Below are 26,519 nucleotides of genomic sequence, written 5' to 3'. Positions count from 1 at the left end.
TGTGTATTTGGATATAATTACATGAAAAGTTTGCTTTTAAATTAACAGCATCCTGGAAGATAACAGTTGCTAAGCAATTCGAATAGATCGGTCAGATTATTCTGCTGTTTAATATTCTGCACACTGCAAAAACCATACACTGGACTGTTACTGATGCAAAGCACAGGCTAATTTATCATCTTTGGTCATGCTGCATCCCCCTGGAATACTTACATTTGAAACACTTCTGGATAAGATTACTTGACATTTTTTCTTTGACAACTAGAGTGAAGAAATTCAAGAAATTCAGAAGGATTTTTTAAATGATTTTTAAAAAGTAGAATTTAGCCTTTATCTCATATAGTTATTACCAAACACTGCACGCATCTAAGGTTCTTTAAGGTACAGAGCATTGATGTGACAATTTTGAGCATTCATTCCATTTCAAATGCTTTTCAGTTTGTCAATGCTGTGGTGAAAATGATGTAGCATATCTATCTTGAGGCTTAGTTTCCTTAATCCCAAAAGGCTGGTATCAACAAATACCAGTCAGCAGCAGTACACTCATCGCTAAGGTGGTATTTAGACAGTGAAGATGAAGTTTGTATCATACAATTATTTACTGCATATTTTAGTGTATTTCATTTGTATGCAAACAGCTTAGGAATTGTTTATGGCATGCTGCATATATGCAAATTTTTCCCATTGAAATTATTTTTACCAAAGAAATATCATTAACAAAGAGTTAGTCTAAGCAGTTTATTGTTGAATAACTGATTAAATTTGCCTTTGTTTACTTTTCATCTGATTCTTTAATTTTACCTTTCAATTTTCAGTAGACTAGTTGTCACACTCTTAGTTCTAATTGAAAATATAATTGCTGTTCAGTTTATTCCTTTTTGTTTCTGTATTTTCTATTGATCTGGATGTTTTAGATTTTTTTCTTATCTGTATATACCTGTGCATGTTCGAAGTCAAAACTGAAAGTGATCTATTTCATATTCTAGTTGGCTGAATGCTTCAGAGTAAATTGGTGCCTGAACTGGTTAGCCCGCAAATCAGGTACTTAATTTATACTTACTAGTATTTTCTTGATTTGCAAGGATCACTGGTACTAGATTTATAATTTTAACTTAATTTAAATTTTGTTTGAAAGCTATTACAATAAAATTGATATAAATTTGCATTTATTACCTGTGAATTGGATATTAAGGCAATATTTAAATTAGACTCTAAACTAAACAAAAGGGATAAATATTACTGAATTCCAGTTATTTTGCAGATTGGGTGGGGGGTGGGGTGACACTAATTGGAATAAGCTACCACTACCTAATGGTCTCAATGGTATGCATCTCAAATATCCTCTGGCAACCGTCCACCCCTTGGCCTTCACATGTGGTTTAGCTACTAAGCCCAGTGGAACTGTTTCTACTGATAAGAGAAGGGGCAAAGGCAGGTTACTGGCCGATGGGGCTTATCAGCTGTGATTGGCGGCTTATCTAACAGAAGGAAAACTCTGATCTCAAACCTCCATTGCCTTGAGGCTGTCACCACTCATGGGGATGGCTTTGGGAATAAACCCCAAATTGGAGCTGAAATCCCTAAAGCAGTCCAATTTTGAGTTCAGCACTGTCTGGCAATTCCTGTGATGCTGCTGGTGCCAAACTGTGATGATCTCTGCCATTTCTTTGGATTCATCAGCTATGATGAGGGGGGGGGAGCCTGATGCATGGACAACAGCTTGCTCTCCATATCATACTGGTCTGGCTTGCATATTGACTGAATGTCGATGGCTAGGATGCAACATTCATGGTTGACCCTGACCAGCAGAGGGTCTCTGTCTCCATTCCTATGCATTTAGGTAAGTAGAATATATTCTTTTAACAAGCTGATGCACGGATCATATTATGCTGCAGTTTGTGTCATTGCAAGTAACTTTTTTTTGGTGTGCTTTGTTATTTGCAATAGACTTGACAAACGACATCAGTATGTGCAGATCCATTTCTGAACTTTAATTCATGTAAGATCCAAGGATGCTCCAAATTGCTTATTGCTAGTATTTCAAAAATATGACAGTCTTTGAATTATGACAGTTATGGCAAGGATAGCAGTGTACAAAATATGAAAACATTTTGAGAGATCTGATGAATAGTTTAATGTGCCATATTCAAATTTGCTGATGACATCACTGTTGTAGGCCGAATCAAAGGTGGTGATGAGTCAGTATATAGGAGAGAGATTGAAAATCTGGCTGAGTGTTGCCATAACAACAAACTCTTACTCAATGTCAGCAAGACCAAGAAATTGATTATTAACTTCAGTTAGAAAGAAACCAGACATCCATGAGCAGTCCTCATTGGAGGATCAGATGTGGAGAGTGTATTCAACTTTAAATTCCTCAGTGTTATCATTTCAAAGGATTTTTTGTTTGCCCGGCACGTAAGTGAATTTATGAAGGAAACATGGCAGCACCTCTACTTCCTTAGGAGTTTCGAAGATTTGGCATGAAATCTGAAACTTTAACAAACTCCTCCTCATGGATAGTCAACATGGCTTTGTGAAGGGAAGATCTCACGAGCCTGATTGAGTTTTTTGAAGAGGTAACAAAAGAAATTGATGAAGGTAGGGCAGTGGATATGGTCTACATGGACTTTAGCAAAGCATTTGACAAGGTCCCTCATGAGAGACTCATCCAGAAAGTCATTAGGCATGGGATAAGTGGAACCTTGGCTTTTTGATAAAATATTGGCTTAAAGGAAGAAAACAGATGGTAGTTGTGGAAGGAAAGTATTCTGCCTGGAAGTCAGTGACTAGTGGAGTGCCACAGGGATCTGTCCTGGGCTGGGACCCCTGCTATTTGTGATTTTTATAAATGACCTGGATGTAGAGGTGGAAGGATGGGTGAGTAAGTTTGTGGATGACACGAAGATTGGAGGAGTTGTGGATGGAGCTGTAGGTTGTCAAAGGTTACAAGAGGATATAGACACGCTGCAGAGTTGGGTTAGGCAGGAAAATAGCAGATGGAGTTCAATCCAAACAAGTGTGAGGTGATGCATTTTGGAAGAACAAACCAGAAGACTGGGTATAGGATTAATGATCAGTTACTTAAGAGTGTGGATGAACAAAGGGACCTTGGGGTTCAAATCCATACATCCCTCAAAGTCGCTGCACAGGTTGATGGGGTAGTTAAGAAGGCCTATGGGATGCTGGGCTTCATTAACAGGGGGATTGAGTTCAAAAGTAGAGAGGTCATGTTGCAACTCTACAAATCTGGTGAGACCGCATTTAGAGTATTGTGTTCAGTTCTGGTCACCTCATTATAGGAAGGATGTGGAAGCTATGGAGAGGGTGTAGGGGAGATTTACCAGGATGTTGCCTGGTTTGAAGAACAAGTCTTATGAAGCTAGGTTGGCAGAGTTGAGACTTTTCTCTTTGGAGTGTAAAAGAATGAAAGGGGACTTGATAGAGGTCTACGAAATTATGAGAGGCATAGATAGGGTGGATAGTCAGTACCTGTTTCCCAGGGCACCAATAGCAAACACCAGAGGGCATATGTACAAAATTAAGGGAGCGAAGTTTAGGGGAGACATCAGGGGTCAGTTTTTTACACAGAGGGTTGTGAGTGCCTGGAATGACTTGCCAGGGCTGGTGGTGGAGGCTAAAACATTAGGGGTACTTAAGAGCCTCTTGGACAGACACATGGATGAAAGAAAAATGGAGGGTTATGGGGTAGTGTGGGTTTAGTACTTTTTTTAAGGATTATATGGGTTGGCACAACATGGAGGGTTGAAGGGCCTATACTGTGCTGTAGGGTTCTATGGTTCTATAGATGTGTAATGGAGCGTATATTGACTGGCTGCATCACAGTCTGGTATGGAAACACCTTGGGTAAAACCCTCCTCCCCACCATTGAGCACATCTACACAAAACACTGTTGCAGACAAGCAGCATCCATCATTTGGGTATGCTCTCTTCTCACTGCTGCCATCAGGAAGAAGATACAGGAGCCTCAGAACTCACACCACCAGGTTCAGGAACAGTTATTAATTCTCAACTATCAAGCAACTCTACTTCACTTTCCCCATCATTGAAATGGTCCCACAGCCTATGGACTCAGTTTCAAGCACTGTTTTTGATATTTATTGCTTATATATTATTTCATTTTATTTGTATTTGCACAGTTTGTTGTCTTGCACTCTGGTTGAACACCCAAGTTGTTGCAGTCTTTCATTGATTCTATTATGGTTATTATTCAATGGATTTATTGAGTATGACCACAAGACACTGAATTTCAGAGTTGTATATGATAATATATACAGTGGCATGCAAAAGTTTGGGCACCCCTGCTCAAAATTTCTGTTACTGTGAGTAGAAGATGAACTGATCTCCAAAAGTCATAAAGTTAAAGATGAAACATTTTTTTCAACATTTTAAGCAAGATAGTGTATTATTTTTGTTCTGTGCAATTTTAGGGTGGGGAAAAAAAAAGAAAAGAGCACCATGCAAAAGTTCGGGCACCTCAAGAGATCTGAGCTCTCAGATAACTTTTACCAAGGTCTCAGACCTTAATTAACTAGTTAGGGCTATGGCTTGTTTACAGTCATCGTTAGGAAAGGCCAGGTGATGCAAATTTCAAAGCTTTATAAATACCCTGACTCCTCAAACCTTGTCCCAACAATCAGCAGCCATGGGTTCCTCTAAACAGCTGCCTAGCTCTCTGAAAATTAAAATAAATGAAGCCCGCAAAGCAGGAGAAGGCTATAAGAAGATAGCAAAGCATTTTCAGGTAGCTGTTTCCTCAGTTCGTAATGTAATTAAGAAATGGCAGTTAACAGGAACGGTGGAGATCAAGTTGAGGTCTGGAAGACCAAGAAAACTTTCCAAGAGAACTGCTCATAGGATTACTAGAAAGGTAAATCAAAACCCATGTTTGACTGCAAAAGACCTTAAGGAAGATTTAGCAGACTCTGGAGTGGTGGTGCACTGTTCTACTCTGCAGCGACACCTGCACAAATATGACTTTCATGGAAGAGTCATCAGAAGAAAACCTTTTCTGCGTCCTCACCACAAGGTTCATCATCAGAAGTTTGCAAAGGAACATCTAAACAAGACTGATGCATTTTGGAAACAAATACTGTGGACTGATGAAGTTAACATAGAACTTTTTGGCCACAATAAGCAAAGGTATGTTTGGAGAAAAAAGGGTGCAGAATTTCATGAAAAGAACACCTCTCCATCTGTTAAACACAAGGTGGATCGATCATGCTTTGGGCTTGTGTTGGGCAGTGGCACGGGGAACATTTCACTGGTAGAGGGAAGAAAGAATTCAATTAAGTACCAGCAAATTCTGGAAGCAAAAATCACACCGTCTGTAAAAAAAAAACAAACAAACAAACAAACAAACAAAAAAGCTGAAGATGAAAAGAGGATGGCTTCTACAACAGGATAATGATCCTAAACACACCTCAAAATCCACAATGGACTACCTCAGGAGGCACAAGCTGAAGGTCTTGCCATGGCCCTCACGGTCTCCCGATCTAAACATCATAGAAGCTTTTGTAAGGAAGAATGGGTAAAAGTCCCCCAAACAAGAAGTGAAAGACTCTTAGACTTTCTACAGAAAGTGTTTACAAGCTGTGATACTTGCCAAAGGGGGTGTTACTAAGTTGTGGTGATCTATGTGCCTGTCTGGACACGCCCCTGCTGACTGCTCCTGTGGCTCCTCCCACAGGCCCCTGTATAAAGGCGATCTGAGGCTTGACGCTCGGCCTCAGTCTCCAGGACATAGTATGATGGACACTCACTCCTGGTTCCTTCTTCCAGTCAATAAAAGCCGATATCTCGCCTTACGTCTCAGTGTGAGTTATTGATGGTGCATCATAAGTACTGACTGGGCAGGGTACCCAAACTTTTGCTTCGGGCCCTTTTCCTTTTTTGTTATTTTGAAACTGTAAAAGATGGAAATAAAAAAGTTATCTTGCTTAAAATGTTTTTAAAAATGTGTCATTTTTAATTTTATGCCTTTTGGAAATTGGGTCATCTTTTACTCAGCAATTCACAGTAACAGATATTTTGACCAGGGATGCCTGAACTTTTGCATGCCACTGTACAATTCTACTTTGATAATAAATTTACTTTGAACCTTGTCATTTTCTTTGATGATGTGCCTCTGAAGCAACATAAGGCATAGAACTGGAATTCGTGGCATTTTGAAATTGAACATCAGGGTATCAGCCTTCCAACTATATTTCCTGACCTTCCTTTAACTAACGCAATGGGGAACATACCTTTTGTTAAAAAAAGATTCATCTTTGATGGAAAGAAATATTAGCAGCCTTTGGATTTTTTAAAAAATGTCTACCTGACCATCAACTTGCCATTCTGTGATGGAAAACAAGCAAGAATGTTCATTTAGCACTCATGACGAGGAAAAACAAATGTAATTCTCTGGCTGTGGTGTAAGAATGGAATTAATGATAGGTTAAAGGAAGAATGATTGAAACCTCTTCTGTAAAGTGGTCATGAGGCAAAGATGCATGAAAAAATATGCCAAACTATGGGACTGAGGTGAGTGATAGGAGTTGACTTCCATGTCATTTTGTTGACATTGCAAAAGACACTGTATTCAGAAATTCATCATGATAAATAACTACTGTTCAATATGATTGTTGCACCCAATGAAAATAATTTAATGCTAAGTTTAGTCATCAGTTTTATTATTTTATATACTTTTACAACAGGCCGCAGCAGCATTCCAGTGAATGTTTTTGAGATAGAAGAACTCGTAATGAAACTTTATGAGTACAAGCTTAAAGAAAAGCCTTCAAAGGATAGTGTTGAAAGAATGCTGAATGTTATGGTTTGGGATTATGCCATGAATACCAGGTACGTCCATAAAAAATGTTGTCCTTTAAATTAATGTAAGAAAACATAAAATGAGGAAAAGTCAGTTTTAAAAAATTTCTTAATCTTTGTCTTAAAGAATGTTGCTATTGTGTGATTATTGTGCTGTGCCACTGTCCTAATATTGGGCTTGTGCAAACATGGCTTGCAACACCAAGTACTGGGCAAGAAAAGATTAAATAGGTCAGCTATAGAATGAAATTTGCAAGATGTAATTGCATCAGTATTTTATGAAAAATCAAAAATGTGAAGTGAAATTGCCAAACTTCGTGGATTGCCACAATTAACCTAGTTACCAGTCTTCACACAGTTTTTGTGTTTACCCTTAATTTAGTGAAACATAAATAGCATATAGGTGTGATATCCTAGGTGATGTGAGAATCAAGTTTATCGTCACTGTCATCACTTGTGAATTCTCCGGTAAATTATGTACAGTAATTCTCCCACCCTCTTCACCATTTCCCATCCCCCTTTTCCTCTCACCTTATTTCCTTACCCGCCCATGGCCTTCTGGTGCTTCTCCTCCTTTCTTTCTTACGTGGCTTCTGTCTTTTTCACTAGTCAACTTACCAGCTCTTTACTTTGTCCCTCCTCCTCCAGGTTTCACCTATCACCTGGTGTTTCTCTCTCACCTCCCCCCACCTTTTAAATCTACTCCTCAGCTTTTTTTCTCCAGTCCTGCCAAAGGGTCAACTGTACTCTTTTCCATAGATGCTGCCTGGCCTGTTAAGTTCCTCCAGCATTTTGTATGTGTTGCTTGGATTTCCAGCATCTGCAGATTTTCTCTTGTTCCACTTGTGCAATCTGTTCTTTTGTGCCAGCAGTACAGTGCAGGCACAACAAGTTACAATAGATACATAAATGAATTGTGCAAAAGAGGTATAGTGAACTTGTCTTCATGGACTGTTCAGAAATCCGATGACTGAGGAGAAGAAGCTTTTCCTAAAATGTTGAATGTGTGTCTTCTCCCTGATAGAAGTAATAAGAAGAGAGCATAACCTGGATGGTGAGCATCCTTAATGATGGATGCATCCTTCCTTAGGCACTGCCTTTTCAACATGTCCTCAATGGTGGGAAGGCCTATGCCTGTAACAACATTGGCTGGGTGAACAAAATTATAAATTCCTTTGTTCTTGTTCAGACATTTAATTGCTTAAGATTGCATTTAATATTACATCTTGTTAGTTGTCCTTTAGTACCTGATTGGCTTCATAAAAACACATTGTAATGTTGGTAGAACTATGTTGAAGTTATTACCATATTAATGGATTTAAGTGAGCTTGTTTATTTAATGCAAAATACAGTTATGTGGGAGACAGGGTTTAAGGGTCGGCACAATATTGTGGGCTGAAGGACCTGTACTGTGCTGTACTATTCTATGTCAATGTCTATAAAATTATCACTTTAAGTTGATGTACCAACTAATGCATGGTGGACTTCAGCTCTACAATTTACTGAGTTGTAGGGATTTCAACAAGTCTATTTTCAAAACAAAGACTTTCATTACTAAGACCAGACTGAAGTATCATTTGAGTATTTAAAATTGTGAAGAGGACAGGGAATGATTGGGTCACTTTAACATGCGTTTAATGTGTGTTGTTATTTCCTTCCACTCAAATTTAAACATTGATTGCTTGCATTCTAGTTTGCCTCAGAAAACAGGCAACATTTGGCAGTAAAAGATATCTGTCAGGAAGCAACAACTAAGCAGGAAGCTATGATTACAGGACTTTACATATGCTCGGACTGATTATTTAGTTTGATGAAATTTCCAATTTCAGTGTCTTGTGTTTTCAGAAAGTTTTCCAGACTATTTAAAGCATGCTTCAGAAATGAATTTGGCTGTGGTAACTCCATAGAGGTTGGCAGCTCTAATGCAGGGTTATTAATCTCTGTTACCAATAAAATTAGTGGGCTTCTTAAGTTGCTTTGTTATTCAGCCACCATCGTTCAAAGTGGAATTTTTCCTAATTTCAGCTAATCCATTCCCCACCCCCTATGTTCTTGTCTCTTTGCCCAGGTTCTCTCTCCTTCAGTTTGCATTTTTGACACTTCCTCATTCCCCATCCCCACTCCTATCTGGATTCCTCACTCTACAAAAGAAAATACACTTGTAGGGTCTGAAACGGCAGTGGTACATTTTGCTGTTATATCTCTCTTCTTTCTGGGTCTTTGTGGGCCATCTTGCATTCTAGCATTGCAGTCTTTGCTGCAGTATCTTTGATATTAATATTGTTAAAATTTGCTGCTGGATTAATTACTTCCATGCTCATGGGTGTAGTGCTAAAGTAAATGCCTAGCAAAGATAGCAACATCTCTTCATTCGAACCAAAAAAAATTAATCAAAAACCATTCATTCAATTTTTCTAGAGACAAGAAAAGCTGCAGATGCTGGAAATCTAAAGCAACACGCACAAAATGCTCAGCAAGCCAAGCAGCATCTCTGGACATTGACATTTCAATGTCAACTTGGCAATTTTCGTAGACTTTTGAGACTTAAAAATCCATTTAGGAAATTGGGTACTTCTGTCTCAAATTGTATTAAATTTACCCATTTCAACAGGCATTTAATTAAGAGTGGAACATTTGTTATGGCTTGGTGTTGCACAGGCCAACCCACACAAATAAAAAGAAAAGGCTTCTTTCCTTGAAGGTTATTGGGTTTCCTAGGTCAGATTTAAATGAATTTTGCTGGTTCATTAGTCCTGGTCTGTATTCCATATAAACAGCCACAATGCTACTGTACAGTGATTGGCTGTACATTATCTTTCATTTTATGTGTAGCATCAAAGAAAAACTCCCTTCCTTTACATAAAACAGTTGTATTTATTAGAAGAACTAGAGCATCCTAAGGTTAGTCATGATTTTGTGGTTCTCACCTTCCTGTTTTAAACAATAAGACGTAGGAGCAGAATTAGGCCATCTGACCCATCGAGTCTGCTCCACCATTCAATCATGGCTGATCCTTTTTCTTCCTCTTCCTCAACCCCCATTTTCCAGCCTTCTCCCTGTAACCTTTGATGCCATGTCCAATCAAGAACCTATCAATCTCTGCCTTAAGTACACCCAGCGACCTGGCCTCCACAGCTGCGTGTGGCAACAATTTCCACAAATTCGCCGCCTTTTGGCTAAAGAAATTCCTCTGCATCTCTATCTTGAAAGGGCACCCCTCTATCCTAAGGCTGTGCCCTCTTGTCCTAGACTCTTCCACCATAGAAAACATTTTTTCCACATCTACTCTGTCTAGGCTTTTCAACATTCAAAAGGTTCATCCTTCTGAATTCCAGTGAGTAAAGATCCAGAGCCATCAAACGTTCCTCGTATGATAACCCTTTCATTCCTGGAATCATCCTTGTGAACCTCCTCTGGACCCTCTCGAAAGCCAGCACACCTTTTCTAAGATGAGGGGCCCAAAACGGTTCACAATACTCAAGGTGAGGCCTCACCAATGCCTTTTGAAACCTCAGCATCATGTCCTTGCTCTTGTAGTCCAGACCTCTTGAAATGAATGCTAACATTGCATTTGCCTTCTTCACCACTGACTCAACCTGCAAGTTAACCTTTAGAGTGTTCTGCACAAGCACTCCTAAGTCCCTTTGTATCTCAGATTTTTGGAATTTTTCCCCATTTAGAAAATAGTTTGCACATTCATTTCTACTAACAAAGTACATGACCATGCATTTTCCAATGTTGTATTTCATTGCCACTTTCTTGCCCATTCTCCTAATCTGTCTTAAGTCCTTCTGCATCCTGTCTGTTTCCTTAATGCTACCTGCCCCTCCACCAAACTTTATATCATCTGCAAACTTGGCAACAAAGCCATCTGTTCCATTATCTAAATCATTTATATACAGCATAAAAAGAAGTGGTCCCAACACCGACCACTGTGGGACACCACTAGTCACTGGCAGCCAACTAGAAAAGAATCCTTTTATTCCCACTCACTGCCTCCTACCAATCAGCCAATGCTCTAACCATGTTAGTAACTTTCCTGTAATACCATGGGCTTTTAACTTGGCAAGCAGCCTCATATGTGGCACCTTGTCAAAGGCCTTCTGAAAGTCCAAATATACAACATCCACTACATCCCCTTTATCTATCCTACTTGTAATCTCCTCAAAGAATTCCAGCAGGTTCGTCAGGTAGGATTTTCCCTGAAGGAAACCATGCTGACTTTATACTGTCTTGTCCTGTGTCACCCAATTACTCCATCACACCATCCTTAACAGTTGACTCCAACATCTTCCCAACTACTGAGGTCAGGCTAACTGGTCTATATTTAACTTTCTGCTGCCTTCCTCCTTTCTTAATGATTGGAGTGACTATTGCAATTTCCAGTCTTCTGGCACCATGCCAGAGTCCAATGATTTTTGAAAGATCATTTCTAATACTACAATTAGTGATGTGGAAAACTTCAGCACCTACCTTGCAACTGATTTGTTAGACATAGAAATACAGGTGTTTTGGATCACAATTATTTAAGATCCTATAGTGTATTATTGGATTCTGTATGAAGTATTATTACACAAAATATTCTGGAAATTATGCTGAAGAACTTGCTGTTCCAAAAAATATTTATCTTCTTTCCTCCTCTAAAGGTGTAAATGGCATGATGAGCATGACATAGTATATTGTGCATTAGCAACAACCAAGAAATATGCGTAAGTTAACATCTTCCAGTAAAATCACTCAATCTACTTTTGGAATGTGGTAAGGTAGTCAATAGCAGTATATCTTCCTGAAAAATATGTTCAATATTTATTTCCATGTCCTGTAGAAATGGAATTTTTTGGTTTTAATTCTTGGTTTCTGTTACTAAAATATGTACTGGCCATGATAACCCAGCTGACAAATTTCTAATAGTGTCCATTATCTGTGTATCATGATACCCAGGAAATAGGAATAGTATCAAGTGTCACATATGGGAAAATGTGAAGTGTTGCAACTTTGGGGGACAAACCAGGGTGGGGTAGGACATACACAGTGAACAGTAGGGGACTGAGGATTGTGAAAGAACAGGGGGGTCTGGGATTATAGATCCATAATTCTTTGAAAGTGGTGTCATAAATAAATAGGGTTATAAGGAGAGCTTTTGGCACATTGGCCTTCATAAATCAAAGTATGGAGTGCAGGAGTTGGGATGTTATGTTGGAGTTGTATAAGATGTTGGTAAGTACAAATTTGGAGTATTGTGTGCAGATCTGTTCACCTACCTACTAAAAAGATATCAATAAAAAAATGTACAACAATGTTGCCTGGAATTGAGGACCTGAATTGCAAGGAAAGTTTGAATAGGTTAGGATTTTATTCCTTGGAGCATAGGAGAATTCGAGTGATTTGATAAAGGTATTACAAAGTTAGGAGTGGTATATGCTTTTTTTCTGCTGAGGTTAGGTGACTCTAGAAGTTAAGGGTGAAAGGTGAGATATTTAAGAGGGAACTTCATTCAAAGAATGGTTTGAATGTGGAATGAGCTGCCAGCAGCAGTGGTGAATACAGTATTTAAGAGAAATTTGGGTACGTACGTGAATGGGTTGGGTATGGAGGGCTGTGATCCAAAAGCGGATTGATGATATTAGGCAGAATAATAGTGCAGCACAGTCCAGGTTGGCTGAAAAGCCTGTTTCTGTGCTGTAGTGCTTTGTAACTCTATGTCCAGTTTTACAAAATCACAGAAGTATCAAGCCTAGAAATATTACACCTCTTAAGGAATTCAGCATTCTTTGCTGTATTACATAATTGCCAATTGTTTCTAAAAACTTTCCATTTATATACCCTTCTTGTGACAATTGTAGCAGGTGAGAGCAACATGTTTTAATAGCCAATTTCAGTGAACTGTTTGCACTGTGGTGTCATTATATTAAACTATTTCTCATGCTCTGCCCACAATGCATTGAAGCCTTTTTAATTAATGCATAGGAATGTCATTTTCCAATCAAGCGTCAGTTATAATTTATTTCAGTAAATGTAAGTTAGTGCCCACGAATTGTAGAAATGTGAAGTTTAATGATTTGATGTTTCTTTCAGATACTGCATCAGTGATTCATTGTCTTCCATTTATAAATTTGAGATAACAGCAGCACACATTCCAAAAAGAGAGTTCACCTACGGCACCATATTGAATCCTAAAGTATTGGTATTGGACCATTCTTGCCAGGTAATATACTGTGGCATTTTATTTTCTTTTTGGGTGATCAAGGATTTGACTGAATTTGTTCTTCCTCTTTGAGAGTAAATTTAAGTGACTTTGCCAACAAATCGATAACACATGCATCTGAATTACAGAGAATTATAAATGTTTGCATTTTAAAATGAGATTTCTGATTTATTCCATTAGTGAAGACTTCTGTGTGTTAGATATTCCACTTGGAATCTTAACTTGGGGTTGGTATGGTAGATAACTACTTAGCATGCGGCTGATTTGTAACTCCTGACCAACAGTCATATTTTCAAGATGGTGCTTTAGAACAAAAGATATGTTGAACAATTAGTGTGTGATTATTTGCCACCATTTCACCTATAATGGTCACTGTTATTGGCATTAATTTGCAGTCTCTACATAACCTGCTTGAGTTGTTTTCTAGAATACACACTTCTGAGATTCAGCATTTTTTTTCTAGTATAAAATCTATGTTTGTGTTTGCATGATGAAAGAAATATATATAATTACATTATCGAAATGTTCCTTCTATAATTAATAGCTAAAAGAAATCAATCTGGATGATGATTAGTAGAACTACAAATCAAAACTTTTAAAAAAAATCATTAATCCTATTAAACAATTACTCCAATCCCATTGGATAAAATAGATCCTTTCTATTAATGCTGACCAACAAGGCTGTCAATTCAGCATGTCCTCTCTGTTGAGCAAGCAGATATGTTTGGATAGAATTATTTGCTAGAGGGAACAGTCATGTGGAATTTCATATCTCTGTAGTTGTCAGTTGAAACAAACTCTATAAGTCCTGATGAAGGGTCTTGGCCTGAAACGTTGACAGTGCTTCTCCCTATATATGCTGCCTGACCTGCTGTGTTCCACCAGCATTTTGTGTGTGTTGTTTATAAATCCATCTTGAGCAGATTGTCAGGAATCATCTAATAGAGTTATAATGGCAGAAAACAGACTTGAAAACTAAAATTGCTGGTAAAATACAGGCCAAGCAGCATCTGTAGATGAAGAAGCAGTTAACTTTTCAGATTAAGATAATTCAAGGATTGAGTTTTAGCTAGCATTTTCTGTTTTCATTTCGGATTTCCAATCACTGCACTTGAATCTTTTATTTATTACAGTAAACAAAGTTGGGAGTTTCAACAGATTAGAAAAGTATGTTAAAGTACAAGGGAAGTAGAGCTTAGAAGTTATTGAAATCTCCAGAATGAAAAAAGAGAAACTTTTAAAAAGGTTAAGAGTTTAACTTCAGGTAAAATAGAAACAAATTTGAAAAGTCATGGCAAATACAGGTCTAAATGTGTTATTTTAAGTTACACAGCATACAGTGCAAAGTAGATGGGCTTACAACACAGTTAGAAATTAGCAGGTACAACATTGAAGGTTTAACACTGATTGAAAGAAGATCATAACTGAGAATTAAACATCCAAGATACACATGCTGTTGAAAAAACAGGTGGGCAGAAGGGATGGGATGGCTCTGTTGGTTTAAAAAAAATGAAATTAACTCCTTAGCAAATAATGACATAAGATCAGAAGACATTGGATCATTATGAATTACAAGGGTAACACCTCCCTTATGGCAGTTGTTTACAGGTTTCCAAATGCTAGCCAGGATGTAATGTATAAATTACAACAGGAGATGGAAAAGACTTTTCAGAAGGACAATTTTACTGTAGTAATAGGGTATTTCAGTATACAGGTAGATTGGGAAAATCAGATTTGCACTTGATCCCAAGTGAGGGAATTTGTAGAGAGCCTATAAGGCGGCTTTTTAGAACAGCTTATGGTTGAGTCCATGAGGGAAAAGGCAAATCTGCAATAAACCAGATTTGATTAGGGAACTTAAGGTAAAGGAACCCTGAGGAAACAGTGATCGTAATATGATAGAATTCATCCTACAGTTTGAGCGGAAGAAGCTAAAGTTGGATATTACAGTTGATTAAAGAAAACTAAAAAGACATTGTAGAGGAGCTGACCAGAGTTGATTGGAATGATACCATGGCAGGGATGACAATAGAGCAGCAATAGCAGGAGTTTCTGGGAGTAATTAAGAAGCCACAGGATAATTTCATCCCAACGAAGAAGCAGCACTCTAAAGGGAGGATGAAGCAATCATGGCTGATGAGGGAATGACAGCATAAAAACAAAAGAAAGAGCATACAGTTTTTAAAAACATGCAGGATTTTTGAGAATTGAAAGACTAAAAACAGGCAATAAAAAAGTAATAAGGGAAGAAAAAAAATCTAGAAAAAGTTAGCTGGCCAATAATATAAAAGAGGATACCAAAGATTTTCTTTAGATGAGTATGAAAGGCAGGAGTGGATATCAAACCACTGGAAAATGACACTGGAGACTGTCGGATGAACTGAATACGTACTTTATGCCAGTGTTCACTATGGAAGACACCAGCAACATGCTGGAAATTCGAGAGAGATGTAGGCAGAAGTGGGTGTAGCCACTATTACTAAGGAGAAAGTGCTTGGAAAGCTGAAAGGTCTGAAGGTAGGTGGACTACACCCCAGAGTCTGAAAGAGGTAGCTGAAGAAATTGTGGAGTCACTAGTAGTGACCTTTAAAGAAATTTTAGTCTATTATTAAGGATGTGGTATCAGGGTACTTGGAAGTACGTGATAAATTAGGTCAAAATCAGCATTATTTCCACAAGGGAAAATCTTTCCTGATAAGTCTCTTGGAATTCTTTGAGGACATAACAAGCAGGATAGACAGCAAGTCAATGGATGTTATTCTCTTGGATTTTCTGAAGGCCTCTGTCAAGGTGCTGCACATGATGCTGCTGAACAAAATAGGAACGTGTGGTATTAGAGGAAAGGTACTAGCAAGGGTAGAAGATTGATGGACGGGCTGAAGGCAGAGTGGGAATAAAGGCAATTTCTTCCGGATGGCTGCTGGTGATTAGTAAAGTTCCGCAGTGTTGGGTCTGCCACTTAGTGTGTTATATGTTGGTGATCTGGATGGTTTTGTGATTAGGTGTGTGGTTGATATAAAGATAAATGGAGGAGCAGGTATTCTGCAGAAGGACTTGAATAGGTTGGGAGAATAGGCAAAGAAGTGGCAGTTAGAATACAGCCTTGGGAAGTTTATAGTCATGCACTTTGGTAGAAAGAGTAAAGAGATGGACTATTTTCAAAATGGGCAGAAAATTCATAAATTGGAGTTGTAAAGGGACTTGGTAGTTCTAGTGCATGAATCCCTAAATATTAACTCTCAGATTGACTCAGTAGTGAGGAAGGCAAATACAACGATAGCTTTCATTTTGAGAAGACTGGAATGTAAAACCAAGGCTGTAATGCTGAGGTTTTATAAGGCGTTGGTCATTCTAAGCTTGGAATATTTTGAACTGTTTAAAGTCCCATGTCTGAGGAAGGATGTGCTAGCATTGGAGACGTTCCAAAGGAAGTTCACAAGAATGATCTTAGGTGATGTATGAAGAGAGTTTGATGGTTCTGTGCTTGTACTAGCTAGATTTTAGAAGGATGAGGGAGAATCTCATTAAAACCTACCAAATATTGAACACACATTGCCTGGCCTGCTGAGTTCCTCCAGCATTTTGTGTGTGTTGCACATATTGAAAGGTCTGGAGAGAGTGGACATGGAGATGATGTTTCCAGTACTGGGAGAATAGGACCTGAAGGTGCAGCCTCAGAATAAAACAATATTCCTTTAGAAACGAGAAAATCTGCAAATATTGGAAATCAAGCAACACACACAAAGGTACTGGAGGAACTCTGCAGGCCAGGCAGCATCAATGGAAAAGAGTACAGTTGACATTTTGGGCCATGACCCTTCAGCAGGACTGGAGGAAAAAAAGAGTCGGAGTAAGAAAGTGGGAGGAGGGAATGAAGAAACACAGGTTGAAAGGTGAAACTGGGAAGGAGGGGTGAATTAAAGAGCTGGGAGGTTGATTGGTGAAAGAGATACAGGGCTGGAGAAGGAGGAATCTAAGAGGAGAAGACAGAAGGACATGGAAGAAAGAAAAGGGGGAGGAGCACCAAAGGGAGGTGATGGGCAGGTAATGAGGTAAGGTGAGTGAGGGGAATGGGGAATGGTGAAGGAGGGGGTTGGGGCATCACCTGGAGTTTGAGAAATCAATGTTCATGCCATCAGGTTGCAGACTACCCAGATGGAATACAAGTTGCTTCTCCAACCTGAGTGTGGCCTCATCACGACAGTAGATACGGCCATGGACTGACATATGAGAATTCACCTCACCTGGAAGGACTGTTTGGGTCCCGAATGGTAGTAAGAGAGGAGGTGTAGGGCGCTACATCAATGACTGCATTCGTGCTGCTTCCTACACCCATGCAGAGCTCAACACCTTCATCAACTTTGCCTCCAACTTCCACTCTGTGCTCAACTTTACCTGGTCCATTGCGACACCTCCCTCCCTTTCTCAATCTTTCTGGGCAGGTAGCTAATCTACTGATTTTTTTTATATATAAACCCACAAACTCGCAGAGCTACCTGAACTATACCTCTTCTCGCCCTGTTGCTCGTAAAAATGTTCTCAATTCCTCCATTTCTGCCACGTCTGTACTCAGAATGAGGCTTTTCATCCCAGAACTAAAGAGATATCCTCCTCCGTCAAAGAAAAAGGCTTCCCACCATCAACGTTGCCCTGAACTGCTTCTCTTCCATTTCACACAGGTCTGCCCTCACTCAGACCTCCTGCTGCCACACTAGGGATCGAGTTCCTCTTGTCCTCACCTACCACCCCACCAGCCTCCATGTCTGACACATAATTCTCTGTAACTTCTGCCATCTCCAACAAGCACATCTTGCCCTCCTCCTCCAGCGTGTTTTCTGCAGGGATCACTTCCTATGCAACTCCCTTGTCCATTTGTCCCTCCTCTCTTATCTCCCTCCTGGCACTTAGCCTTGTAAGCGGATTGAGCGCTACACCTGTCCCTACACCACCTCCCTCACTACCATTCAGGGCCCTCATCAGTCCTTCTAGCTGAGGCGATACCTTATCTGGGCAAGTTGTTGGAGAAGATCCTGAGAGACAGGAATTATGAGCACTTGGAGAGGCATAATCTGATTAGGGATAGTCAGCATGGCTTTGTCAAGGGCAGCTCATGCATTATGAGTCTGATTGAATTCTTTGAGGATGTAATAAAACATATTGATGAAGGTAGAGTAATGGATGTAGTGTATATGGATTTCAGTAAGACATTTGATAAGGTTCCCCATGCAAGGCTCATTCAGAAAGTAAGGAGGCATAGGATCCAAGGAGACTGCCTCTGCTTTGTGGATCCAGAATTGGCTTGCCCACAGAAGGCATAGGGTATTTGTAGATGGTTCGCATTCTGCATGGAGGACGGTGACCAGTGGTGTTCCGCAGGGATCTGTTCTAGGACCCCTCCTCTTTGTGATTTTTATAAATGATCTGGATAAGGAGTAGAAGGGTGGGTTAGTAAATTTGCTGATGACACAAGTTGGGAGTGTTATAGATAGTCTGGAGGGTTGTCAGAGGCTACAGTGGAACATTGACAGGATGCAGAACTGGGTTGAGAATTGGCAGGTGAAATTCAACCCAGATAAGTGTGAAGTGGTTCATTTCATTTAAGTCAACTTTGAAGACAGAATTTAATAATGGTAAGACTCTTGGCAGTGTGGAATGTAAGCAAGTTCTCAGGGTCTGTGTCCATAGGACACTCAAAGCTGCTGTGCAGATTGATAGTGTTGTTAAGAAGGTGTGGGATTGAGTTCAAGAGCCGTGAGGTAATGTTGCAGCTTTCTAAGACTTAGACCCCACTTGGAGTACTCTGTTCGGTTCTGCTCACCTTACTACAGGAAGGATGTGGATATTGTAGAGAGAATGCAAAGGAGCTTTACAAGGATGGTGCCTGGATTGAAGAGCTTGCCTTATGAAAATAGGTTGAATGGCTTGGCCTTTTTTCCTTGGACTGATGGAGGATAAGAGGTGACCTGATTGAGGCTGGATAAGATGATGAGAGGCATTAATCGTGTCTATAGCCAAAGGCTTTTTCCCTGGGCTGAAATGGCTAACATGACAGGGCAGAGTTTTAAGGTGCTTGGAAGTAGGTACAGAGGGGATGTCGGGTAAGTTTTTCACATGGACAAAAGTGGGTGCATAGAATGCACTGGCAGAGACAGTTGTAGAGGTGGACACAAATGGGTCTTTTAAGAGACTTGGATAGATATGTGGAGCTTAGAAAAATAGAGGGCTATGTGGTTAGGAAATTCTAGGCAGTTTCTAGAGTAGGTTACATTGTAGGCCAAAGGGCCTGGAATATGTTGTAGATTTATATGTTCTTTGTTCTGTTTACTGTATACGGTGCTCACAGTGTAGCCTCCGACGCATATTGGGAGACTACTTCACCGAACCCCTGTGCTTTGTCCGCCAGAAAAAGTGGGATCTCCCAGTGACCACCCATTTCAATTCTACTTCCCAGTCACAACCTCCTACTGTCACGATGAGGCCACACTCGGGTTTGAGGAGCAGCACTTTATATTCTGCCTGGTTAGCTCCAAACCTGATGGCATGAATATCTATTTCTCAAAATTCCGGTGATTTCCTAGCCCCTGCAGCCCCCTTCACCATTCCCCATTCCCATTCCCCTCTCGCACCTTAACTCCTTATTCCTCTTTCGCACCTGAACTCCTTATTCCTCTCATCACCTTCATCTGATGCCTCCCCCTTGTCTTTCTTCCATGTCCTTCTGTCCTCTCATATCAGATTCCACCCCACCCACCAGCCCTGTATGTTTTTCACCAATCAACTTCCCAGCTCTTTACTTCACCACTCCCTCCTTCCCAGTTTCACCTATCACCTTGTAGTTCTTCCACTCCTCTGCCCACGTTTTAACTCTACTCCTAATCTTTTTCTCTGCCCAAAACATCAACTGTATTCTTTTCCATATATGCTGCCTAGCCTGCTGAGTTCCTCCAGCATCTTCAGCATTTTGTTTGTGCTTGAGCATCCCTTTAGAACAGAAATGAGGAGGAATTTCTTTAGACAGAAGGTAGTGAGTGTTGGCAGTTCATTGCCATAGACAACTTTGGAAGCCAAGTTACTGCGTATATTGAATTCTGATTGAATTGTGGAGCTGACTCAATGAGTAACATAGCCTAGTTCTACTGCTGTATGATCTTAGGATCAAACATTCATGAGATGGTCACTGGATTTTCTTTTTTGAAGAGGTAATAATTTAGGAGGGGGTAAAAATCATAAGCAAACTGGAAGGAAGTGTTAACTGATTTTGTTTAATAAAGCAGAAGTCATAGTTGTAAATAACTTTCTGATTTTTGTTAAAAGCAAACAAAAGTCCCAGAGAATTTGACCAGCCATTATTTTCATTCGCCCTCTGATCGCATTTCCAGTGGTAAGTGAAATTATTTTTTGAAATGTTTTCATTTATCATGTATTATTGTCTTACAAAACCTACTTCATACTTCAACAAAATATACATACTTCCATTTGGTTTGAACTTCTACCTGTTTCATTTTTTGGAAAAAGAAAATTTTGGTATATGGTGGCCATTAATCGCTGAAAAGTGTCAGCTCTAGAATAGTGTGGGATCTGCAACTTATTTAAAACACTAAGTTTATTTGGCCTTTTTAGCTAAATTATAATGTTTCTATTCTTTAATTATTTTTCAATGCCTGTTTAAATTCTGGTAGCTATAGCAAGGCTGTATTTGTGTTTACCCCCTATCAACACATCAGGGATGTATTGGAGGTAGAACTGCTTCATTGTACTATATGTAACACAAGTGTGCCATGTCCTAGTGCCAGCAGAACAAGTCCTCGGCATCAAACCCATGTAATTTTGATTTGAGCTTACTCTTTTATTAATTACAGGCAACTGTTCACTACTACTAGTACCTGGCTCAATAAAGGGTATGATGCTAAAAATTAATAGTTAAATTCTATAATGATAACATGTATTTTCCAATAATTTGTTAGGAAGTAATTCTGATGTTTTTATGAGCATTAAGATTCAGTAAGATTCTCTTCTTTTACAATGTAGGTAAAAATAGTGCTTTGGCATCCAATTTGATGGATTACCCCTTTGCAGCTCAGTTTGGGAGAGGGAGAGGTGCTCTTGCAGCTCGGCTGAATTTTCCATCCCACTCACCATCAGGATTTCAACAATAAATAGATTTAATTATCATCGAATCGGTTAAAGAAAGACAAAGCCATTTGGTGTTCAGCTCTAACTTTGTGTGTATGCACAAAAACATACACAATACTAGAATAAAAGTATAAAACAGAATGTAAAGCCTAGTGTTACGTATTCAAGCAACAATAAATATATGAGTTCGGCAAGGGATTTTATAACAAATAACACTTTTATTAAACTCTGAAAACAAACCCCCCAAAAGTAAACAAACACCAACATAACCGGAAAACAGCTGCTGTGCGGCAGCGTAAACAGTTCTTAAAGCGACGTTGCAAAAACAGTTCTTTAAAGTAGTATTGCCAAAAGTTCGAAATGCTCACGGTCCATTTAAAAGGAGAGACTTTATAAGACAATTTAAATTCTCTTCCACGTTGTTTTGTTTCGATCCCCGATGTCACACTTCCCATGAAGAATTTACGAAAACGAAACGGCTTAAAGGCACTGACCTTCCCTTTCACACTGTCCTCAATCTTCTGCTATCCCGCAGAGATTAACATGAGAACAGTCCACGAATTCCTTTCCAAATAAGGATTAAATAAGGTTGAACCTGTTTCACCGTCGTAAATCGATCCTCCTCGATCTTTAACTCCCGAACTCCGATCTTCACTCTCCACTGATTCTCAAACTAGCAGTGTTATAAAGAACCTGCTGGCAATGAGCTTTTAAACTTTAGGCATTAAATAAAACTTCATCTTTCAACTAAACTGCGTCATCACATTAAATCACACAGTTGCATAAAGTCAACTTGGCAAATCCAGCCACGAGCTGCCCCTTCTCACAGGGTGGGGTCTTCCTTTTATAACCTGTTAAAAAAAAACCTGTCACATGATCTCTACTGGCGGGAAAGTGACATCACTCCACCATCACAAGACCATTACCTCAAGTCCAGTATAGCTTCAAACCCAGTCATGTGACAAGGGTACCACTGTCACGTCACGAGTACGTAACACTAGTAATGGACCAGTCTGCATAGAAGAGTTTTTCTGCAAATGGCATGTTCAAATTAAGATTTGCAAATTATATTAATAGTAGAATAATTTCTTTTACTGGACAGTGTTTTATTGGTCAAGTTCCTGAACTTGTTCCTGTAAAAGTTGTTAAATAAAATATTTGAGAACAGTGTGCTTTGGTGATAATTTATAGAGAATTACTTATAAGTTTTAAGAATCTACTTTATAAAGGAAAACCTTATAGCTAAATGATGCTATACCAATTGGCAGATGGAAATTTGTGTTTGCACACTTTATCAAATGAGCTGAACTGAATTTAACTGGCTAGCCAGGTGTGTGGTGTGGGATGTTTGTAGTGTGATGGAGAGAAGGGGATTGAAAAGGACAGACCTTTACTGTGTGTTTTAGGAATTCAATTTTCAAGATAGTTTTCAATTTTTAAGTGTTATGTTCTCCATATATAGAGAATTATTTGGCACTCTATAGAGGAACTTCGGGAAGGAGCTGTATTCAGGATTCAAGATTGTTTAATATCATTTCCAATACGCAACTATGAAGGAGAATGAAATAATTGTTATTCCTGATCTAATGCAGCACAAAAACACAGCTAAAGAACAATACATAAATGTATATCATACATACACTATGTTCATAAAGTGATGCTAGACTCAGGAGTATCAATACATAACTGACAGGAAATGATGAAGTACTAGTGATAGGAGGTGTGGAGGGGTGGCTGCTCTGATCAGCCTTACTGCCTGGAGAAAGTAAGTTTTTGAGTCTGGTGGTCCTGGCATGGATGTTACATAGCCTCCTCCATGATGGGAGTAGGACAAGGAGTCCATGAACAAGGTGAGTGGGATCCTTCCCGATGTTACTGTCCCTTTTCCTGCACCTTTCTTTATATATGTCTTTGATGGTAGGTAGGCTGGTGTTGGTGATGCATTGGGCAATTTTGACTGCCCATTATAGAGCCTTCCTGTTTGCTGCAGTGCTGTTTCTATATCATGCATTGATACAGCATGTGAGAATTCTCTGAACTGTGCATCTGTAGAAGGATGTGAGTATTGATGTACATTGTCCAGCTCTCTTAAGCCTTCTTTGAAGGTAGAGGCATTGATAAGCTTTCCTGATTGTGTGGGATGTGTTCTTTGACAATGAAAAGTTGTGCAAGATGTATACTCCCAAGAATTTGAAACTACTTGCAGTTTCCACTGCTGCACAGCCAATGTAGAAACTGGTGTAAGTGGTACTAGTTCTGAAGTCCTGAAGCAAAGTTCTGGTAAATTATCAATGCAAACAAGGAAGTGGTAGATGAGGGTAAGTCGAGGGTTGAAGTGTGCCGGTGTGAGGCAAAGTCGGAGCGAGGTTGAGACATGTTTGAGATGGAGACAAGTCGGAGTGAGGTCAAGGCAAGTTTGAGATGGAGTCAGAGCAAGCCAATAAAGGAAAGGTAGATTCAGAGCCCATCCACCTAAGTTGAGAGTGAGGTTGGAACGATTTAAGGGCCAGGCCGATATGAAAAGGTCGGGTACAGGCCAGAATGTGGTGGCGGGGTCCAGGCCCTAGTGTGAGGAATGACCCAATGTTTAGACAATTTAAATGCAGTCTGGATGGATTGAAAAGACAGGATGTCAGGACCAGAGGTGAAGCTCAGGCTGGTTCTGCTCACTGCTGCATAACATTTACTCCACTCTTCGAGGTGCTTAGTTTTAAAATGGTTGCCAAGAAAGATTGAACAGGTGCACAGGATTAAGTCCAGAACTGGGGCAGGGCCAACTTTGAGAGCATTAGGCTGGATCTAGCTAGGGTTCACTGCATGACTCTTTAAAAACAGAAGAACTGTTGGCAAGTGGCAGGATTTTAAAAAGATCATATCACGAATCCAGGGTCCACATGTTCCTCTTAGGGTGAATGGTGGATGGACTAAGTTCACTGAACTCTGGCTGATGAAAGATTTTGAGACTGGTCAGGAAATAAAAGGAAGTGTATATCGCTTTTAGATAGCGGGGTACAAATGAATCCTTTGAATATTTTTTAAAAAGTTTTAAGTGGGCAAAAAGAGGATGTGACAGGCAGGGTTAATAGTAATCCCAAGAGATTCTTAAATCATGTTAACAGTAAAAGAGTGACTAGGAGAGACTACTCAGAACCCACTTTAACGCTGAGGATGTGTTCCTCGGGAGGTGGAGTGCTATTTAAATCAGTGTTAAGCGGGGTTATTATAACATTACGTAAATGGACATGTGTGCCAGATTTTTAAAAAATCAAACCAGAGATGCATGTTATTTTATGTATACACAGTAATTCACGGAGTAACAAACACATGAATAAGCCTAACCTGTACAACAGTTGAGCAGCAACACATCGCAGCAGCAGCGGAGGGAAGTGGGTGATGGTTATCTTACAGGAGGGACCAGGATGAGGGTCCTCCTCAAACTCTGGAAGCTTCTTCAAGTAGGCGCGGAGATTTGACTGCCTTTTCTTAAGTTTCCTCTCACAAAGCAGGAAATCATGTCGAGAACACCTGTTTGCCTTATTGCTTCACTCCCATTCAGGGTCATTATTGATAAAATGGTCCACGAGTTGTGTAATTGTGGTGATGCTAGTGTAGAGGAATTTTGTGGTGAAGTTTCTTGCTGGTGTCGCCTCTTCTCCATCCATGTCCTCAGATTCACCCAGGATGTGTTACTCTGCCAAATCTCGAAGCTCCTCGTTATTAAAGTTCTTGTTGTCTGCACTAGTGGCTTCACCAGAGATATGTATGCTATGAAGGTTACTGCTCTGTTTAGATCCATCAAACTAACCTCTGCTGGCTGTGTATGTTACCAACATATTCTTGTTCTTGAATATGATTGAAGATGCTTCTAGCCTTTTCCATTATTATCAGTTGGCTTAGGGGCATGTTTCATTGTTTGGTCATTCACCTTTATATTTAGTCTATTTTCCATTTTTTTCCCAAATAAATGGCTCCCTGAATGAGTCACCTTCATTGATAACTTTGAGATCATTGTTGCAGAAGCTTTCATCTTGTCAGCATTTTGTTTTATAATTGTTATGATTGTCAATGTAGCCAATTTCAGAGAGGCACCAACATCAATCTGACTAACCAGCTTCCAAACGCTGTATCACTTTGCAGTTTCACATCTATGCTAATGCTTTCCCTAGACATCCTGAATGTACCCTCACTGGTAGTTGCAGGCTGTTTTCCAGACATCATTGGTGAAGAAAATGGAATAATTTGGCAAGGGGGTAAGACATTTACGCACACGGGGGAGGCAGAGCATTAACTAATATGTGAGTGGCTCAGAGCCTATGCAAATCTGATCAAATGTTTACTGTAATGGCAGCCACTCTTGAAAAGTTTTGAGTGTTGTTTAGAATGAATTTTGTCATTTTTAAAAAATTGAAAAAAGAATTGAATAACTATTATTGAATCAGTACTATGTGGGATCTGAGTGTGTTAAATACCATAGGGGCTGCTTAAGTGTGGAGCTGCAAGAGATGGCCAGGTTTTTTTCTGTTTATTTCTTATTGGTATTTACCAAGGAGAATACCATGGATGCTAAAGAATTCAGGCTGATAAGTGAAAGGATCTTGGAAGTTATGCATATTGTAAGGAAGAAGGTATTTGAAGTGTTGAAGTGCAATGAGGTGGACAAATCTCTAAGACCCAAGTGCACCTCTCCCACTCCCACAGATCTTATGGAAGTTCAAGGAAATTATGGATGCCATTGTATAGTTATTCATCGTCAGCAACAGCTAAAGTTCAAAAGACTGGAGAGTGGCTAATGCTGTTCCATTGATCAAAAAGAACAGCAAAGAAAACCCAAGGAACTAGAGGCCCATGAGCCTGACTTCACTTGTAAGGAGATTACTGAGGGGATTCTGAGCAATGAGATCTGCCATCAGTTGGATAGACATGGTCTGATAAAGAATAGTCAGCATGGTTTTGATGGTGGGAGGTCATATCTGATTATTCTCATGAGTTTCTTTTTAAAGGAGGTGCCTAAGAGGATTCTGGCTTCTGCCCCTTCCTTTCCAGTCCCGATAAAGGGTCTTGGCCAGAAATGTCAACTGGTTTCCATAGGTGCTGTCTGACTTGCTGAGTTCCCCCAGCAATTTGTGTTGTTCTGAATGAAGATAGGGCAGTGGATATTATCTATATGAGCTTGAGTAGGGCTTTTAACAAGGTTCTGCACGAGAAGCTGATTTGGATGACTGGGTTGCGTGGGCTTCAGAATTGAGTCAATAGGAAATAGTGATAATTGAAAGTTGATTTTCTGACTAGAGGTCTGTGACTTAGTGGAGTGCTAGTCTTATTCTTTAATTATGTAAATAATTTGGAT

General features: G+C 39.6%; 1 protein-coding gene across 5 annotated transcripts in view; it reads left to right on the top strand.

Annotated features, from left to right (window-relative positions):
• LOC132393365 (protein maelstrom homolog) overlaps window positions 1–26,519 on the top strand; it is an 89,919-nt gene that overhangs the window by 31,392 nt on the left and 32,008 nt on the right. For 4 of the 5 annotated variants that reach the window (XM_059968483.1, XM_059968480.1, XM_059968481.1 and 1 more), the window contains exons 7-11: window positions 987–1,041; window positions 6,720–6,864; window positions 11,481–11,543; window positions 12,910–13,039; window positions 20,354–20,420. In XM_059968483.1, the coding sequence (XP_059824466.1) occupies window positions 987–1,041; window positions 6,720–6,864; window positions 11,481–11,543; window positions 12,910–13,039; window positions 20,354–20,420 (460 nt within the window). Of the gene's footprint in view, window positions 1–986; window positions 1,042–6,719; window positions 6,865–11,480; window positions 11,544–12,909; window positions 13,040–20,353; window positions 20,421–21,067; window positions 22,337–26,519 lie in introns of those variants that run through there. The other variant, XM_059968482.1, reaches the window with a different exon arrangement.

This window comes from Hypanus sabinus, chromosome 4 (genome assembly GCF_030144855.1).
Source record: "Hypanus sabinus isolate sHypSab1 chromosome 4, sHypSab1.hap1, whole genome shotgun sequence".
Taxonomy (NCBI): Eukaryota; Metazoa; Chordata; class Chondrichthyes; order Myliobatiformes; family Dasyatidae; genus Hypanus; species Hypanus sabinus.
Note: the sequence above shows the minus strand (reverse complement) of the source record. Positions and strands in the feature narration are given on the sequence as shown.